This window comes from Ovis aries, chromosome 7, assembly GCF_016772045.2.
Source record: "Ovis aries strain OAR_USU_Benz2616 breed Rambouillet chromosome 7, ARS-UI_Ramb_v3.0, whole genome shotgun sequence".
Taxonomy (NCBI): domain Eukaryota; kingdom Metazoa; phylum Chordata; class Mammalia; order Artiodactyla; family Bovidae; genus Ovis; species Ovis aries.
Genome location: NC_056060.1, coordinates 9,871,822 through 9,892,621, shown reverse-complemented (window position 1 = coordinate 9,892,621; position 20,800 = coordinate 9,871,822). Strand labels below are relative to the sequence as shown.

General features: G+C 44.9%; 1 protein-coding gene across 2 annotated transcripts in view; it reads left to right on the top strand.

The window, feature by feature from the left end:
* The window catches only part of ARSB (arylsulfatase B), a 168,717-nt gene that overhangs the window by 138,609 nt on the left and 9,308 nt on the right, over positions 1–20,800 (top strand). The window contains exon 7 of one of the 2 annotated variants that reach the window (XM_060418771.1): positions 1,073–20,112. The exons of the other annotated variant lie outside the window; for it this stretch is intronic. Coding sequence (XP_060274754.1) covers positions 1,073–1,266 — 194 coding nt within the window. The 3' untranslated portion in view covers positions 1,267–20,112. Of the gene's footprint in view, positions 1–1,072; positions 20,113–20,800 lie in introns of those variants that run through there. 2 annotated transcript variants of the gene reach the window in all.

Sequence of the window (20,800 nt, the reverse complement as noted above, 5' to 3'; positions counted from 1 at the left end):
GAAATAAAATTAATGAATAAAAACAAAAGGATATATTTCTTACTAATCACTTCTCCTTGTCTTACTAAATCTTCAACATGTGCCTGGTATAAAATCACATATCCAGTATGAACATGTAGATGATCACAATGAAATGGTAACTTCCCATGGGTTTTGCTGGCTTAATTCTGCCCTGACATGTAGCTCAAATGTTAGATTTCCACCGCAGATAAGAGGGAAATGCAGAAAGTAACTCATCAGACTGGTAAACCTGATATGACTATAGGACTCAGTCAGATGCTTTTGTTATACAATCCGGCAATCAACGTGGAAAAGCCTTGGTGTTTTCGACTCTCCCTTTCAAACGGGATTTATAATTTACTTGGGGTCTCACTCTCCATTGCGCATCCCTTGGAGTAAACCAGTGAGGACCATCCTGTTTCTAAGAAACCATGTCTGTGTGGCATTCTCACAAAACCTGGCAGCCAAGATTGATGAGACCCCCCCGCCCTCCACCCCAATTAGTGATCTCTGGCCAGGAGATAAGGGAGCATTTCAGAGAAAATCATTCAATAAATATTTATGGGGCTCTCACTGAGCTAAGTCCTAGGAATTTTAGAGGAACTTGGTGATCTCGTCCCTGCCAAGGGGCGTTGATTTTACAGGAGATTCGGCAGCTGTGGCGACCGCTGCTGTGAGCAGAGAGCCCTCTGGGTGAGCTGGGAGGTGGGAGGCAGGCCGACAACGCCAGCCAACCCCCTGGGGACAGCAGGATCACAGCCACAGGGCCATCAGCCCCTGTGAAGGTGGGCACTGCCTACTTTGCCTCCTCTCTAGGGGCCACTCTGAAAGCACCTGGGTAGTTACCATTTCCACTGCTGCCTTGGGTGGCTGGCTTTAGTGCATTAATTACCTGCCGTGTCAAGAGACGTCCGCTGCTCCCTCTGAACTCTGGCTTTTTTTCCTCCCAGTGGCTGTGGCACCCTGCTTGTGAAGTCAGAATAGTTCCTTGGCTTCCGCTTCTTCTGTGTCACGTGAAAACCAGGCAGTTTCCAGCTTTCCTCTCTTCTCTAACTTTGTCATTGTTCTTCAGCCGCCCAGTCGCGTCTGACTCTCTGCGACCTGATAGACTGCAGCACGCCAGCCTTCCCTGTCTTTCACCATCTCCTGGAGTTTGCTGAAGCGCATGTCCATCAAGTTGGTGAAGCCATCCAGCCATCTCATCCTCTGTCATCCCCTTCTCCTCCTGCCCTCGATCTTTCCCAGCATCAGGATTTTTTCCAATGAGTCAGTTCTTCGCATCAGGTGGCCAAAGTATTGGAGTTTCAGCTTCAGCATCAGTCCTTCCAATGAATATTTAGGACTGATTTCCTTTAGGATGGACTGCTTGGATCTCCTTGCAGTCCAAGGGACTCTCAAGAGTCTTCTCCAACACCACAGTTCAAAAGCTTCAGTTCTTTGGCTCTCAGTCTTCCTTATGGCTCCTGTCTAACTTACCCTCTACTCTTTGCCCTTGGAGAAGCTTATGCAATTACATCAACCAAATTCTCTCACCTCAGTGGCAGGCGGGTTTGGAGGGGGTGCCAAGGCAAGGAGAAGAATGCAGTTGTTTGGAAATAAAGCCACCTGAGCTGGAGTGAAACAGTCTTTTTCTTTCCATTTCACAGTTTGGTTATATCTGCGTGAGCACTGACTAATCCCCAGAGAGAATCTCTCCCCTGGTGTTTGTTTCTTTTGGCAGGAGTCTAATTCTGCAAGTATCTTAGGTGATAGGTTTCTTAGTTTCTCCTTGAAACTAAGGGGGTTTTCTTTTCTATTCTCAAACTGTTAACGGCTAAAGAGTCTTAGAGCCATTCAGGCACTCTTCTTATGCCCTTGGCTCACCGGGAGGGCCACCGCTCTGCCGGCGGCCTTCAAGTGTGGCCCTTTGAGCAGCAGGCCCTTTGCTAGACCCAGAGCGCCTGACCTGCAGGGAATAACTGGAGCACAGTTCCTAGTAGGTACCTAGAAGATGCTCAATAAATAATTATTGGATGGAACAAAACCAATTCCTGATATGAAACCAGGTTTAGAGTAAATGTTCAATAAGTATTTGTTGAAATATGAATAAATTACTGTGTTTCATGGAGGAAGAATTCCATCTTCATAGAGCTTGCCTCATTTGAACCTCCAAAAGGACTCAGGCTCAATAAACTAGGAAAACAGCCATAGGCAGGGAAGCAGATGGCTGATCCAAGCCCTCCTGCTGAGAAGACTAGCACTGTTCCTGTGGGCACTTGGATGCCCAGACCTCACAGACACTTGCAGGAGTAGAACAGGCCTGGGGTGGGGGGCGGGGTGCAAATCCAAGGGATTCTTCTGCCCTCTTTGGCACTCTTTGCAGCAGCACATGCTTTGCTGTGCCAGGTCCCAGCTTCAGTAGCTTGAAGAGTCTAGTAGTGATCAAGGGAGGCAGGGGTACGTGTGGAGAGCACTCTAGAAGCAAATGTTTCTTTTGCAAGAGCCCAGTAAGCTGTTGACTTTCTCTCAAGTGTTCAAAGGCTACCAGAAGACTGACAAGCAATTTAATCCTATTAACACAAGAAGCGTCCCCAGTGCAGAGGGAAATACATGACAGAGGAGTGTCAGTTTCTCCTTGAGAGAGCCAGGCGGTGAGGGGAAATCTGTCTTCCAGGTCCCAGGGTGCCTGCCCTGTGTTCTTCCAAGACAAGCTCTTATCTCATCCGGGTAAGTACTTGTTTCACTCTCAGGAGAGCAGACACAGCCAAATAAGGATGTAGATATGTGCAAAAGAGCCCTCCTTCTCTCTGACCATTCAGGAGGAAAGAGCCTGGAGTCAGCATCTTAGGAGATACCAATTCAATGCAATCCATCACAAGAGCCTCATGAGACAGCCTTAGATGGAGCAGCAGGACCGCAGGTTCATCCTGGCCACAGACTCCCTCTCAGCTCTCAGTGCAGACAGAAGAGACCACAAGCTTTTAGTCTGATCTAAATGCAGAGCTGGGTATTGGAGCAGCAGCTCCCACCTCAGACACCAACTAGCTAGGGCAGGGAGCTTAACTTCTACCCCTCACCTCTGCAAAGCGGGAGCTCAGGGTAGATGATGTCTAAGGCCCGGAGGGAGCTCTAACATGCTTTATTAAATAGCATTGGGTTGGCCAAAAAGTTCATGTGGGTTTTTTCTGTAACAGTGGAAAAACCTGAACAAGCTTTTTGGCCAGCGTAATACTTATCTCCTTAATTATCCTCGTGTCATTTCTCTGCACCTTATTCTTTTGCAAATGTCAGATCAAGACACAGATGCTGTCCCTGCATGTGTATTTCCCACAGTCAAGTCTTGGCTGCTCCCCTCTGTCCACCTGTCCCTACTTCGCTCCCTCCAAGTCTAACCACCCCTGGGAGCTCCAGCTCAGTCCCCTATTCCATAACATGTATCAGCTACACAGAGCTCAGTGCTTGTTAGTGCCCTGGGGAACAAAATGGTTATGGTCCCTGCCTTTTTCGGATCTTGTACTTTTAGAGGAAGACATAGAAACAAAGTTATAGCTGATTACAAATTGTCATGTGTATTCTGATGAAAAATGAACAGGGCTTGACCTACTTTCATTTCAGAGGTGGGAAAAGACTGCCCTGAGGAAATATTATTTGATCTGAGACACCTAGAACGGAAGTTGGAGAAGGAAATGGCAGCCCACTCCAGGATTCTTGCCTGGAGAATCCCAGGGACAGAGGAGCCTGGTGGACTGCTGTCCATAGAGTCGCACAGAGTCGGACACGACTGAAGCAACTTAGCATGCATGCATGCATGCATTGGAGAAGGAAATGGCAACCCACTCCAGGATTCTTGCCTGGAGAATCCCAGGGACAGAGGAACCTGGTTTGCTGCCGTCTATGGGGTCGCACGGAGTTGGACATGACTGAAGCGACTTAGCAGCAGCAGCAGAATGGGAGTTAACCAGGCTGAATTGTAGAAAGAAGCAAGAGTTGTGCTCTAGGATAAGAGAAGAGCAAATACAAAGACACCTACAACCAGGAAGGGCCATCCAGAGGAACAGAGCTCAGTGTGCCCAAAGTGCTGGAAGACACCAGTGTGACTGGAGCATACTGACAAGAGGGGTGGCTTAGACCAGAGAAGGGGTGGATTCGCTAAGATAGTGCAGGCATGGGACGCAAACCAAACTCTGTGACAATCCGAGCATTTCTCATTTGTGCAGAGTACCAAGTGGGTCCTCCTGAGCAATAGACAGTTCTCTGCCCTACAGTGTTTCAGGGACCACAGCGCCTTCTCCCTTTGGCTCTGCCATTTTAAATGTGTGGCCCAGGCCAGCACGCTTGTCTCCATGGAAGGCTGTGCATCAAAGGGTTTTCTGGGCCCTGGCCTGCCTGGAGTTGTGCTCCCACACTGTCCACAGGCCGCTGGCCCACAGCGAGCTTCAAGGAGGCCAGGCAGCGTAGGGGGTTTGTGATCCCAGAAGGAGGCACAGCAGAGTGTGCAGGCCCCTGGGCCGTGTTGCAGAATGTAGGCTCTATTCCTCAAGCACCTGTGATACATCCATCATCATGTCTAAACCTCATTCATCATCCTCCTCAAAGAGCAGCCTCTCCTCCCAGTCTTTGCTGCTTCTTTCAGCAATGCCATTCCAGACCTCATAGTCCTTTTCCCCACTCTGTGGTCTGTAGACTCCTGCCTCCCAGGCCTGGACTGGTTCAGTGCTGCTTGCCCAACAAGGCCCTTTGATTAGGTCCTTCGGCTCTGCTGTGGGATGCTAATTTACACATCTGCAATGTGAAGTAGCTCCTCCCTGTGACTGTTATTCCTGGCTGAGATGTGTTTGCAGTATCCAGTCATCTGGAAAGCTTCATAATCAGGTCATCATGAGAGTGGAGATGAATCTTTCTAAAATGTGCCTTTCCTAAAAAAAAAAAAATTTTTTTTAAAGTGCCTTTCCTGCCTGCTCAAAATAATGTTTCCAGCTTCCAGTTACCTGCTGGAAAAAAAGGTCTAACTTCTATAGTTTGGGGGAGCTAAATTAACCTATCCTTTTCAAACTGGTCATATTCTAGACTCCCTCCAGCCAGCCAAGGTGTCCAACTATCCTCCAAAAAATTTTTTCCAAAATGCTCCATATTTCCTTGATTCTGCATCCATGCCCTCAGGCAGGACAGATATTTCAAAGATCCTGACGTCCTATGACTTGAAGGTCACCAGCCTTCATCAGAGGCAGATGCAGTAACCAAGTTAAAGCGAACACATAAGAATCACTACCAGTGAGTACTTTCTGAGAATCAGAACTATCCTCCAGAGTCAAGCAGACTTGGTGAATTCCCATCTCATACAATTCCTCTCTGCTTGGGACATCCCTTCCTGCCCACCCACCTCTCCGAATCCTACCGATTATTCAGCGCCAGCACTCATGCCCAAGTCTCACCTTCTCTAGGAAGCCCTCCTTTACCCCACTGACTAGAAAATAAGCTGTCTTTGGAATCCTGTAACACTCCCCAAAGTCCTTTATACAGTGGCTTACAAATACAAGGTACTTGATTAATGCTTAAATTATTTACATTATATCTTACCACTCCTTTGACAATTTTTCACTGCCAATTTTTCACTGTGGCAATTTTTCACTCTTTTACTGACACGTATCCTTACAGTTCATACTGAACTTCTGGAGTAGAGCTCCTTTCCTCAATATCTAAAACAGTATCTGGCATGTCTTTAAAAACAGAAATAAGCAATTAATGCTTTTCTATAATTCCTATAACACATAATTACTTCAGCATACCAGATGCCCAGAACATTCTTTTTGATTTCTTGTGGTTGTAGTCATTGTTGCTGTTGTCTGAATATATGATCCCTTCTAAAATGTAGAGCCTTTGGCCAATTAGGGCAGAGTACAAGGTGAGTATTCATGAACAATAGCTCTCTTCCCAGTGGTGTTTCAGGGACCACAGCACCTTCCGTCTTTGGTTCTGCTATTTTAAATGAGCAGCGAAGGCCACCATGCTTGTCTGCATGTAAGGCTGTGCACAAGAGGTTTTCTGGGCCCAGGCCCGCTTGGGAGTTTTGGGAATTCCAGGCCCAGAGGGAGATCTTTGGGCAAAACATTTGGAGGGGAGCCTGCCGGTGCATCCCTCGCCACCTGTGGGGACCTTGCTACTTTGTTTCTTCCACCCACTCAGGAGGCCAACTCTGGGTTTGTCATGAAGGATTCAGTTATAAATGTCCCCGTTTTCCTATGTACAATACATTTTCCCCCCAAGAAAGAGGTTTCAGGGAGTAGTGGCATTGCCTGAGGTCTGTCTTTTAAATATTTATTTATTTTGTGGTTTCAAAATAGTTGCATCAGGCAACTATTTAGTTGCGTCTATTTGCAACTATTTAGATGCATCATGCAGGGTCTTTCCTTGTGGAGGTGTGGACCACTAGTTGTGGTGCGTGGGCTCCGGAGCAAGTGGGCTTCAGGAGTTGAGGCACTCAGGCGTAAGATGTGGGATTTTATTGCCCCAACAGGGAATCGAACACTTGTCCCCGGCCTTGCAAGGTGGATTCCTAACCACTGGACCACCACAGAAGTCTCTGGATGTCTTTTAGATTTTCCATGTTATTAAGATTTTTCACGTGAAAAACTGTGCAAGAGCTAGAGAAAGCATCAGACCAAAGAACCATGCCTGCGGGATGCCCCTGGCTCTGGAGCTTGGATCACCAAAATCACCGCCGGGTGCGTCCTCTCATTAGTTGGGCCCCTGATACGACAGCTGATTCCTCGTCATTTCTAAACCTGCCTTCTTCTCAACATTCGTATTTGCGTCAGATGGGAAATTCAGTTCTGTCTTGTTTTTTTCTCCCCATCTCAATTGGTTTTCCATATGCAGGCCTCAGAAACAGAGCTTTGCTGTTCACATCCTCCCTTAGTGTGACGAGGCTGACTCTAGTGTCAGGGGAAAGAGAAGAAGGGGTGGGAGTGATGTTAAAGGGGAGTCCCTCCCACCTGCTTTGGGCTTCAAAAAGGCAACCCAGCTGCTGGGAAGAGAGTGTCTGTCCAGACTGGACTGTCCAGCACGGAGTCACACTCTGCCCCTTGGAGAATCATGTGAGGTGCCTAACAGGCTGCATTCTCAGGAAACTTGCAGGATTCTGGATGTGACCGTTAATACAGGCTTTCTGGGAGAGGATCAAGGCTTTGGGAATCTCAGGCTGCCTGTCCAGTGGACTCCCATCATCCAGCTGCCAGATTCAAACCAGCATCTGCAGACTCACGAGTGTTTAAGGCGGGTCTTCTCTGGAACCGCACCTTTTTAAGCTGATCTGAAGCATTATTGGGACCTCTTTACCACTCACTCCATTGTTGCTAACTCACCCGAAGAGCAAAACACACCCTCTTTGCTGACGGTCTCGGATGTATTTCCAGTCCGCTGTGGAAAGTGTGCTCTGAATCCTGCTTCATGTGAGAACCCAATAGTCTCAGAATACAAAACAGCCTTAGTTTCAACTGGGCTGCTGCCAAGAACTTGAGTAGTCCAGAAAGAGTTGTCCCAAATTTTTGCTTTTTTCCCTTTGGCAAGCAGCACCTAGTGGTCCTCATTTCGGTGATTATAGGTTTGTGTAACACGCTAGGGTCTGGGCCACAGAATAGCCATGCTCTGGAGGGCTGTCCTTGGAAGGGCGCCAACCAGCTGCAGTCTTCTGCACTGTACTTGCTGCCCCTGCTGCCCCAGTTGGAGATCCGGGGTCGGGAGGGGCAGCATCTGCAGCTGCCCGTGAGCAGCCGGGCCCGCCTGACAGCCGTCACGAACGGGTCCCATGGGCAGAGCCCCCTTTCCACATGAAGGATTAAATTAGCATTATTTCTTCCTCATCTGAAACTGTGCTCAGAGCCTAGGCACTCTTTCCTGCACCCCGGAGTATGAACTGTGCAACACAGGAGGAGCCCAGCCTTCAGCAAGGCATCTTGGACCGTGAGGCGTTCGGGTTGGGCTTTCACTAAATGCCACGTTGGGGGCAGGGGAGTCTTTCCTTCTTTCATCCCTAGCCAGAGAACAGACGGCTGAGCCTCGTTCATGCTCATCATCTTAATCACAGGCTGAAGATGAATATTTTTGGTTAGTTTCCCTCTTTTTTATATATACACAGTGCCTATTTATAGCTATTTGCTGACAGACTCTACCAATTACTTGAAAAACTTGTATTTAGAGAGAGACAGACTGAAAATGTGAGTTCAGCGGATCGCCATGGTTCTGCATTAGATTAGCCCTTTGTGGGGCAGGATCAGCCTGGAGACAGTGGTTGGCACGTGAGCAGTGATGCCGGAGCTGGAAATGACCATCTGTTGTCATGTTCGCTGGAGGTTGATTAGAGAAAACTCACACTCTTCTCTGTGTTTTTGTTCGTTTGTGTAGCAACTGCATTTCTTTTTAAAAATATTTATGTGTTTATTTGGCTGGGGGTCTTAGCCGTCGCATGAGGGCTCTTTTTAGCTACAGCCCAGAGTTAGTGGGCTCTAGCTCCCTGACTAGGGATTGAACCCAGGCTCTCTGCATTGGAAGGTTGGAGTCTTAGCCACTGGAACAACGGGGAGTCCCTCTTCTCTATTTTATCTTTATTATTACCAGCTCACGGGATCCCCCTGTTACGTGTCTTACAGGCTTTATATGTTCTAAACCCAGCAGCAGTGCTGTCTCCACAGCTGTCAGTGACACCCTATTTGCCAAATCAAGGCTCTCCTTCCCTGCTTTCTCATACTTCCCCTCTCTTTGACATGAACCATTTTCTCCAGGGAATATTTCCCCTGGATGCGGAGGCATTCTTGTAGCTCACTCCTCCTCCTCCACCTTCGGGCTCTTTCCCTTTCTGTCTTGCCTTTCAAACATTGGTTCTCCCCAGGGTTCTGTCCCCCACCCCTCTTCTCTTCTCTGTCTGTATTTTCCGCCTCTTTTTCTGCAACATGAAGAGGTGGAGGTCTGGCACACCGCTTGGGAGTCCAGGACTCGGCAGTGTGTAGGGCAGTCAGTGGGCAGCCGCCTAGAGAAGCAAGCTCTCTTGCAGGCAGGCAGACCCACAGGCTTGCTCAGACTCCCGGCCCTCCTCCTCATGAGCTACAGAGCTGAAGAGGGGCAGGGGGGCTCGTGGGAGGCTGAGACGTGGTGGAACCAGAGAGAGTACTTCAACTGTTGTCCACAGAAGAGAGGGGAGAAATAAGCTGAACCTGTTTTGATGGCCAAGGGCAGAAACAGTAGATGGATGTCAAATTCCCCACCTCCAAACGCAGGATTGCAATGTAATTAGAAGCGCAATCTGTGAGGCAAGGAGGCTGGGCTCCAGCTGTGTGGTCCCTGGGTTAGAGACCCAGGGAACTGGACAGACAGAAGAACCTCTGAGTAAGAGATGAGACTATGGAGTCTAGCATACCCAGGGACATGTTAAACATTGCGCTTGAGGGAGGGAAACATTGAAGAGATGAACAGAGAAAGGAGAAAAAACAAAGGAAGCTGGAAAATAAAATGACATGAGGTAGGAATGATAACTAACTCCGATGGAGCAGTTTCTCTGTGCCAGGAACCCTGGGGCGTGCCTTGCAAGCATTTTATTTAGAAATGGAAGAGGAGGAAGATGCCATGGGGAGAAGAAAATTTCAGGCCACTCCCTATCCCTGGAACACCATTGTCCCTTTTCCTTTACTGGCATATCGTCCTGTCCTTAGGGCCCAGCTGAGGAAGCGCCGTCTTTCAGCATCTTCCCAGGCAGCTAGCGTCCCCTTTGGAATCACCCGACACTTTGTGCATTTTATTCGCTCAGTCAGCAAATGTTCATCCCCCTATTTTAGAATTTCTGCTTTTTTAACAAAAATATTTTATTATTACCTGCTGGACTCCATTTTTCTTTTTCATGCTGAAGATTTAGTAATGAGCACATAGAGTGATCAACAAAGAAATATTTGTTTAACAGGCAAATGAGTGATGAGTATAAAATAGGATGCTTATTCAAGATCCATTTGAACCCGCGTATAGGCAGATCTCTGATCAACCCATTTGCGATATAAATTGCTTAATGTACTATGACAGCCAAGTGGAGGGATTCCCTGAATGGTGGTTTTCTATGGCTTTGTTTACACTGCTCAATCGGCACTTCAGGTTAATGTCAGATAGCAACCAACTGTTGAAGTTCCCTGTAACACAGGCACATTCTCTGAATACTTACTATGCACGAATCAATAATGATTAACCTTTGAACCGTGTCTAAGCTGAGCAAGCCACATCAAACTTTTTTTCCCTAGGATTTTATAATATCAAATATGGACTGAATGAGTAGGTGTCAGAGAAACTGACTTTGTAAACCAAAAATCATAAACCTAGATCCACTTGAAATATGTCATGTGGAGTGCATATATAAAAATTATAAGCGTTCTGATTTTTCCCTCGTAGGTAATAAATAACATGTGTAATATTCCTCCTCACCTTTTTCTGATTAGCTTTATGTCTGGCGTACTTTCCCCAACACTCCGGTTTCATGCTGTAAGGATTTCACCGGGGAGAGACAGGATTCTAAATAAGTAGTGTGGGTGTAACAGTAAACTTGCGGCAATCAGGGTGAAGTCCAGGAATAAGAGACAGGATGAATTCGGTGACCAATTTTTTTTTTCTTAATATTTACTCATTTATTTATTTGGCTATATCCGGTCTTAGCTGCTACACATGGGGTCTTTGTCTCACCATTCAGGATCTTTTGTTTTGGCCCATGGGCTCCGTTGCCCTGTGGCATGTGGGATCTTAGTTTCCCTACCATGGATCAAACTGACATCGCCTGCACTGCAAGGCAGATTCATAACCTCTGGACCACCAGGGAAGCCCCCCTGCTGAGGAAGTTTTCATGGTGGTCAGGCCTCCCTGTTTTTCCCTTCGCTGTGTACTTACCAGCAGGGCTGCATGAGCCCCAAGGGGTGGGGGTGGCCCTGAATCGCAAAGGACATGTGACCCACCACATACCAGACCCTCAAACCAGCTCCGCCATCCCTCAGTGCCAACGTGCTCCCCATGTGCCCAGCCCCCTCACCCTTAGCACCTGGGCCCACGTGGCGCATGTAACAGAATGCTCTGGGCTGCTGCCTTCTACCCTGGGAATCCATGGACGGTGAAGCCAGGTGGAGATTGGACAGCTCTCCTTTTTTGCTGTTTTATATCATGGGCAGCTCTACAGTGTTTGTTTGGAGGGAAGGGCTATGTAAGACTGAAACAAGTTTAATAGACGCTGCTTGCTAAAGAGGACGCGTGTAGGTCACTGAAGGCTGGGCAGCCCGTGTTGGCAGGTTGGGGCAGGCAAGAGACCAAGGCTGAGCTGTGCTGGGTTCAAGGAGGAGAGCTCAGTGCTAAGGTGACTGCTGGGGTCGGGTGACCCCAGTACAGAACCCAAATTGGGAACTCCTGTTTTATCTCACTCTCATTTTCACAATTTTGCCCAGACCTCCAGTTTAACATATAAGATTTAGGTGATGTCGCCACAATTTTTTTTTTTTTGCATAATTTTCGTTCTCTTTTTTCATTCATCGGAGAAGGCAATGGCACCCCACTCCAGTACTCTTGCCTGGAAAATCCCACGGGGGGAGGAGCCTGGTGGGCTGCAGTCCATGGGGTCGCGAAGAGTCGGACATGACTGAGCGACTTCACTTTCGCTTTTCACTTTCATGCACTGGAGAAGGAACTGGCAACCCGCTCCAGTGTTCTTGCCTGGAGAATCCCAGGGACGGTGGAGCCTGGTGGGCTGCCGTCTGTGGGGTCGCACAGGGTCGGACACGACTGAAGCGACTTGGCAGCAGCAGCAGCTCTTCATTCGTTCCTATACTCACTCACTTTTAAACCACTTAATTTGGATATGATTGATACACAGAAAGCTGTACATATTTATTGTGTACAACTTCTTGGGTTTTGGAATAAGTATACATCCATCAAACCAGCGTCACAGGCTATGCCATAAATTATCCATCACCTCCAAAGGTTTCCTCCCACCTCCTTCGTTATCGTTGTGTGTGTGTGTGAGAGAGAGAGAGAGATAAGAACACTGGACATAAGATTCCACCTTCTTTGCAAATATGTGAGCACACAACACAGTGTTGTTAAGTGTGCACACCATGGCGTACAATGGGTCTCTAGGACTTAACTTGCGTAACTGACAGTTTGTGCCCTTTGACCGATGCCTTGCGATTTCCCCTCCCCTTTTCTTTGCTGTGTGTGCTGAGCTGCTCAATTGTGTCCAACTCTTTGCAGCCCCATGGACTGTAGCCCACCAGCCTCCTCTGTCCATGGGATTCTCCAGGCAAGAATATTGGGGTGGGTTGCTATGCCCTCCTTCAGGGGATCTTCCCAACCCAGGGATCAAACCCAGGTCTCTCTCCCGCATTCCAGGTGGATTCTTTACCAGCAAAGGCCACCAGAGAAGCCCCCCACCCTTCTTTATACTTGTCTAATAATACCTTGTTCCAGCTGATTTAGATCTCTCACTCATTACAGAGTCGGGTAATTGATCACACCTTGATTTTGATGGCTATCTGTGAAAGGCCACAGGTTTAACTTGAACTGAAATGCTTTCTTTGAGTTGGTCAGTTTTGTCTGTGTGCCCAGCCTTGTGGCAAGTGCTGTGGGAGTTTAAGAAACATGTAACCGGGACTTCTGTACTTACACTTACCGCCACTAGGATCTCATTTCATCCTCATAGTCATCCTGTGAGGTAGGCATTATTTTTATCCTCATTTGACATACTTGGAAACAGGAAGTCAGAGTGGTTAAATGATTTAACGAGATAATAGGAAGAGATTATTCTAAAGGCCACTGAAATGCACAGTGGTTTCTCCAAGTTCCTTTTCAGAACTAGAGAGTAATAGCAGGGGGAATGCTGCTGCATTTCTCAAAGCTCTGTCCATTCCAGTATTTGAGCCCGGAGGGCCGTCTCTATGACTGTTAGGAGCTTTCCCTGCCTATTTCTGAAAATTAAGTAAAGCATCAGCTCAGAGTGTGGGGGTTCCAACCAGTGTTTTTCAGGAATTATTTTTAGAGAAAAACTTCTATCTTTAGATCCAGAATGATGTTTAGAAATCAACTCAAGACAACAATGAGCACATTGGCATCTGGACACGTAAGTCTTCACCATGCAGTGAGATGGGAGGCAGCCTTGGCCTAAGCCCACAGTTTTCGAGACAAGTAAAACTGTGAGCAGACTGGTGCTTTGATCCACATGTGCGCCCCACGTGTCCCCCCACACGTAGCCTGAATGCACTATGACCTGGGCAGAGGAGCAGGCCCCAGGTGGTGGGACTCAGACTGACCAGCACAATAAAGACCTTAGTGACTTGAACTTCACCTTGAGTTCAGGAGTCCTTGAACTTCTCTTGGATTGAAGAAATGATCAGCCAATCAAATGTTTAGTGTAAAAAAAAAAACTTTAGTGTAATAGACTTTAAAAGACGAATTTGACTCACATAACAAACTGACTCACAGAACAAGCCAATTCAAGAACTTTTAAGCACCAAAGGTGATGGTAGTTGTTGCAGAATATATCATGTGAAATGCCAGGCTGGATGAATCACAAGCTGGAATCAAGATTCAATCAGAAGTATCAGCAATCTCAGATAATGCAGATGATACCGCTCTAATGGCAGAAAGTGAGGAAGAACTGAAGAGCCTCTTGATGAGGGTCAAAGAGGAGAGTGAAACAGCTGACTTGAAATTCATCATTCAAAAACTCAGATCATGGCATTTGGTTCCATCACTTCATGGAAAATAGAAGGGGAAGAAGTGGCAACAGTGGCATATTTTATTTTCTTGGATTCCAAAATCACTGTGGACTGTGACTGCAGCCACAAAATTAAAAGACACTTGCTCCTTGGAAGAAAAGCTATGACAAAACTAGACAGTGTATTAAAAGGTAGAGCCATCACTTTGCTGACAAAGGTCCACATAGTCAAAGCTATGGTTTTTCCAGTAGTCACATATGGACATGAGAGTTGGACCATAAAGAAGGCTGAGTGCTGAAGAATTGATGCTTTCAAATCGTGCTGCTGGAGAAGACTCTTGAGAGCCCTCAAACTGCAAGGTGTTCAAACCAATCAAGCCTAAAGGAAATCAACCTTGAACATTCATTGGAAGGACTGATGCTGAAACTGAAGCTCCAATACTTTTTCACTTTGATGTGAAGAGCCAGCTCATTGGAGAAGCCCCTAATGCTGGAAAGGACTGAGGGCAGGAGGAGAAGGGGATGACAGAGGATGAGATGGTTGGATGGCATCTTTGACTCAATGGACCTGAGTTTGAGCAAATTCTGGGAGACAGTGGAGAATAGGAAAGCCTGTGTGTTGCAATCCATGGATCACAAGGAGTCAGATATGACTTAGTGACTGAACAACACCAAAGTTGTTGCTAATTAAACTTAAATCCAACCTATTCACTAAGAGTATACCTGAAGGAAGGGAAAGTCACTCAGTCGTGTCCGACTCTTTGCCACCCCATGGACTGTAGCCTACCAGGCTTCTCAGTCCATGGGATTTTCCAGGCAAGAGTCCTGGAGTGGGTTGCCATTTCCTTCTCCAGGGGATCTTCCCGACCCAGGGATTGAACCCGGGTCTCCTGCATTGTAGGCAGACGCGTTACCCGCTGAGCCACCAGGGAAGCCCTACGAGTATACCTGAAGAGATTGCATTTTAGAAAACAGTTTGATAATCACATATCTGGGAAAGCTTGGGGTTTTCCCCACTAGCACAAGGGATTAAGTGTGCTAAGTAAATATTCATTGTCATCAAAGTACAAAGATGGCATCACACTAGCATGAGGAATAAAATGGGTCATTAGAGGTAGAATGACATTTTAAACTGATCTTTGTGAATTATAAAACAAGCAAAGCAAAAACAAATAGAGTTCAGTGGAAATGAATGGCAGGCCATGAAACAAGGCAGAAAAGAAACCCTCAAAGTGACGAATCAATGCTTCCACCATAAATGCTTTTCTTGCCAGTCCTGTTCAAATTCTGGAACACGAATTGGAGAACAAATAAGTCTTCTCCAAATGCAGACCAGAGAAATTATTAGTTTTTTTTTTTTTTTGGTCCGGGTATAGTAATGAATTTACTTTCCTCTTCTTTGTAAAGTCTTGAATAGAACAGTACATAAAAGAAAAAAACTTATATTAAACTGAGACTAGCTAGCATTCAGTGACCTTTATGGCCAGACCTTATTAATTTCATAGAGTTACTGCAAGAATTAAATGATTTACTCTTCATAGAATACCTACCACCACAGTTTATGATTTACAGTAGTAAGTGCTTCTAAGCTATTATCATCTTTCAATATTGATAGTGTTGACAATAGACCGCACACTATGCTGAGCAGTTTGCTGTTGTTCTGCTAATTTTGCTGATAGCAAAGCAAGCCAACGGAGCTTAAGAAAGTCGCCCGAGATTTCACAGTGGCATTTATCGTGCACGTAGTGTGTGCTAGACATACTGCTGATAAACATGTTCGATGCATCGTCACATCCAGGCCACCCAACTAGTCTGTGAAATAAATTATATTTTCTTGGTTTTACAAATGGGGAGACGCCTAAGGTCACATAGCCAGCGAGCGATGGAGCAGATATCCAAATGCAAGCAGTCTGGTTCCCAGAGTGTGTGCTCAGGAAGCAGTCTGGTTCCCAGAGTGTGTGCCCGGGCCTGCTGTGCACGGAGATCTTCTGGGAGAGAGAGATCAGGGCCTGCTGTGCACGGAGATCTTCTGGGAGAGAGAGATCAGGGACTCACGGCCATCACCAGGCCCCTTCCTTTTGTCCTATCACCACTCCCAGCAGTGCTCTCCTGCAGTGCTAGAAGGCTGCCTCTTCCTAGGCCCCTCTCTGCAGCCACAATTAATCCATTCTGCTCAGAAGTTACAGAGAGAGACACCCAGACAACCCCTCTTGGCTATGCACTGATGCTGGGACACCTGGCAAGCTGCCTAGTTTTCTCTAGGAATGAAAACTTTTGTTTTAAGATTTTTTTTTTTTTAATGTAGACCATTCTTAAAGTGTTGATTGAATTTAATACGACATTGCTCCTGTTTTCTGTTTCGGTGTTTGGCTGCAAGGCATATGGAATCTTAGCTCCCCCACAAGGGATTGAACCTGCATTGGAAGGCTAAGTCTTAGCCACTAGACAGCCAGGGAAGTCCCAGAAACTTTTGCTATGAAATTTCCATTTCTTATTTTCAGGTCAGCTACTAACACAACTTAATATAACATTTTATTTAAGTCTTGTATAGTTAGAAGTCTCAAAGGTTATACACCAAGATGTTAACAGCAGCTAATAAATGTACAGGTAATTTTAATTTTCCTGTTCATAGATTTTTGTGTTTTCCAACTTATATAAATTACATAGTCAGAAAAAAATATTTTATAGAAATACAATTGAAGACTAGATGGTTGTTTCCCAAGAGTCAGCAGGATGGGTTGTACGGCCAAGAGAGCAAGATCGCCTTCTGTGAACCCCAGGCAGCATCCCCAGTGGTCCAGGCAGCCCCCAGTCCCTTCCCAGTTCGGTGACGCTGTCGTCTGTGATGAGTAGTGTCTTTCACATTATCTTAGCCATGGGCTCTTTTTAACAAAAATGTAGAGAAACACAATCTATTTAGCAAATATGTATTATGGATTCTTTAAGGGTTAAGCCATGCTGATAGAAATGGAGGTAGAATCCTAGATCCTCACCTGTTAACCCACCATCCCATCTAAAAGCAACTCCCAAGGTGTGTCTGGAAGCCCTCTGGCTCTGGAAAATGCTGTTCTCCACTGAACCTGTTGGTCCACCTCATTCTGGAAACTTGAACTCCTTTAGACTTCCAGAGGTTGCTCAGAGATGGAGCTCTGTCTGTTTACTATATATTAAGCAAGATCGTGATTTTCTTCATGTGCTCTAAGTTTTTCTGCTGATCTCCTTCTTTACATCCAAAATCAATACACAAGACTAATCCATCTTATAATTGAGTATTCCTGTCTGACCGGAATGATTTATCATCTCGGAGGTGGCTTTCAGCTCCGAAGGGAAAGAGAAAGATGTGTTTGTTTACACTTCTCGCTGAACTCCCTCGTTTCCACCCAGAGGTTAACAAATCCAATGCCCTTTTCTCATCCATCAAGCTGATGGATGGAATAGTTGGCACTTCTGCACCGTGGTCTGAAGCCTTCTGCTCTCTTGACTTCTGTGTTGCCCTGTTGAACTGATTTCCTTCCGCATGTTATTCTCCTCTTCTCTGCCTCGTTTGCTGGCAGTTTTCCTTTGGCGCTCGTTTCTGTCTGCGGGCTTCTGCGCTCTAGCTCATCCGTTTCCGGGGTTCGGTGATCACTGCATTCTGGATAGTGCTTGAATCAGCATATGCCTTCAGTCTCTCTTACAGGGTCCAGCGTCTTTGCTCCGTGTGTAGTCAATATCTCTCCCTTGAGTTCACGTTAATTTTTCAAAGTCAACATGTCTAACTCTAAGATCATAGTATCACCATTGTTTCTTGCTCTAAAATCTCCATTCTGCCAATGTCAATATTTTCTTTATCACCAAAGTTGAAACCTTGGAATTTTATCTGTTATACTCTACAGTCAACAAAAATCTTTTTATTTTACCTTCAAAACTTCTCTTAGATGTGTCTTTGCTCATCACTCCATGTCATAGAATTTAAGAACACAATGCTTTCTTATCACTTAGTTGTTAATAAATAAATATTTTCTGAATCTGGGCTTCCCTATTGTCTCAGTTGGTAAAGAATTGACATGCCAAGCAGGAGACCTGGGTTTGATCCCTGGGTCAGGAAGCTCTCATGGAGAAGGAAACGGCCACCCGGTGCTCTTGCCTGGAGAATTCCGTGGACAGAGGAGCCAGCAGGCTATGGTCCATGGGGTCGCAAAGAGTCAGGCCTGTGAGACTCACTTTCACTTTTACTTTTCAAATCTGGATCTAGTCCAACTATGTCAGAAAAATTCTGACAGTCATTAACATTCTAAGAAATCTCTGCTTCTTGTCTTTTGTTTCAACAGTGTGTTTAATACACTGTCAATTTAATAATGAAGACACCAATTTAATAATTCAATACTTCTATGTATATAGATATAAAAATCCTCAACAAAATATTAGCAAGTAGAATTCAGCAACATATAAAGAGGATTATACAACATGACCAAGTGGGTTCATCCCAGGAATGTAATGATAGTTGAATAGCTAAAATCGATTAATGTAATATCGATAGACTAGAGGACAAAAAAAATTTAGTAATATCAGATGCAGAAAATAACTTTTGGAAAATGTCATACTTTTTCTGGATAGAAACACTCAAACTGTGAATAAAAGGAGCCCTTACTCAATTTGATAGAGCATCTACCAAAAAAAAAAATATATATAGCTAGCAGGTGAAAGATTGAATATTTTACCCTAAGATCAGGAATAAGACAAGGATGTTGGCTTTCACCATTTGTTTCGGCATTAAATTGAGATTCTAACAGGGCAATTGGGTAAGAAAAAGAAATAAGATATTCAGATTGACACGGGAGAAGTAACACTATGCATATCTGTAAATGACATGAGATTGTGTTTAAAAAATCCCAAGGAGTCAATTAAAAGACTACTAGAACTAATAAACAGGTTCTACAAGGTTGCTGGATCATCGAAAAAGCAAGAGAGTTCCAGAAAAGTATCTATTTCTGCTTTATTGACTATGCCAAATCCTTTGACTGTGTGGATCACAATAAACTGTGGAAAATTCCAAAAGAGATGGGAATACCAGACTACCTGACATGCCTCTTGAGAAATCTGTGTTCAGGTCAAGAAGCAACAGTTAGAACTGGACATGGAACAACAGACTGGTTCCAAATAGGAAAAGGAGTACGTCAAGGCTGCATATTGTCACTCTGTTTATTTAACTTATATGCAGAGTACATCATGAGAAATGCTGGGCTGGAAGAAGCCGAAGCTGGGATCAAGATTGCCGGGAGAAATATCAATAACCTCAGATATGCAGATGACACCACCCTTATAGCAGAAAGTGAAAAAGAACTAAAGAGCCTCTTGATGAAAGTGAAAGAGGAGAATGAAAAAGTTGGCTTAAAGCTCAACATTCAGAAAACTAAGATCATGACATCTGGTCTTATCACTTCATGGGAAATAGAAGGGGAAACAGTGGAAACAGTGGCTGACTTTATTTTTGGGGGCTCCAAAATCACTGCAGATGGTGACTGTAGCCATGAAATTAAATGACGCTTACTCTTTGGAAGAAAAGTTATGACCAACCTAGATAGCATATTCAAAAGCAGAGATATTGCTTTGCCAACAAAGGTCCGTCTACTCAAAGCTATGGTTTTTCCAGTGGTCATGTATGGATGTGAGAGTTGGACTGTGAAGAAAGCTGAGCGCCGAAGAATTGATGCTTTTGAACTGTGGTGTTGGAGAAGACTCTTGAGAGTCCCTTGGGCCACAAGGAGTTCCAACCAGTCCATTCTAAAGGTGTTCATTGGAAGGACTGATGCTGAAGCTGAAACTCCAATACTTTGGCCACCTCATGCAGAGAGTTGACTCATTGGAAAAGACCCTGATGCTGGGAGGGATTGGGGGCAGGAGGAGAAGGGGACGACAGAGGATGAGATGGCTGGATGGCATCACCGACTCGATGGACACGAGTTTGGGTGAACTCCGGGAGTTGGTGATGGACAAGGAGGCCTGGCATGCTGCGATTCATGGGGTTGCAAGGAGTCGGATACGACTGAGCGACTGAACTGAACTGAACTGAGCTGCACGAGGTTGCACAGTAGAAGAGCAATGTACACCAATCAGCTGTATCTCTATACAGTAGCAATGAACAAATCAAACATGAGATTAAGTAAATATTTACAATAGCATTGAAGAGAATGAAATACTTAGGAGTGAATTTAAGAAAAGAAATACAAAAGCTATATTCTGAAAACTGTAAAGCACTTAAAGAATACCTAAATAAATGAAAAGATATCCCATGTTCATGGGTTAGAACACAGTATATTAAGATGGCAATAATACCCAAATTGTTTTATGAGTTTAATATACTTCCTAACAAAATCCCAGCTGACCCTTGGCAGATTATTGATTAAACTGATCCTCAAATTCATAAAAAAAAATAATAATAATTCAAGAGACTCAGAATAACCAAATCAATCTTGGAGAAAAAAACAAAAACAATGAACTACTCATACCTTCTGATTTCAAAACTTACTGCAAATAATTACAATAATCAAGATACCGACTTAAGAATGTAGACATATAAATAAGTGGAATAGAACTGAGAGTCTGGAAATAAACTCTTACATTTACAGTCAACTGATTTTCAACAAGAATGTCAAAAGCATTAATTAAGGAAGTAATAGACTCTTGAACAAGTGGTGCTGACAAAACGGATATCCGCATGCAAAAGAATGAACTTGAACCCCTACCTCTCACCACATATAAATATAATTCAAAGTGAATCCAAGATCTAAACAGAAGTACTAAACTATAAACTCTTAAAAGAGAATATAGATGTAAATCTTCATGACCTTGGATGAAGCAGTGATTTCCTAGATATGACACCAAAGCATAAGCAGTACAGTAGAAATTAGATAAATTGGGATTCATTAAAATTTAAACCTTTTGTGCCTCAAAAAACACCATCAAGAAAATGAAAAAGATAGTCCATAGAATGGGAGAAAATATTTGGACCTGATGAGGGACTTGTATCTGGAATATATAAAGAACTCTTACAACTAAGTAATGAAAGGATCTGAATATACTTTTCCCCAGAAAAGAGGATATACAAGGGGCCAACAAACA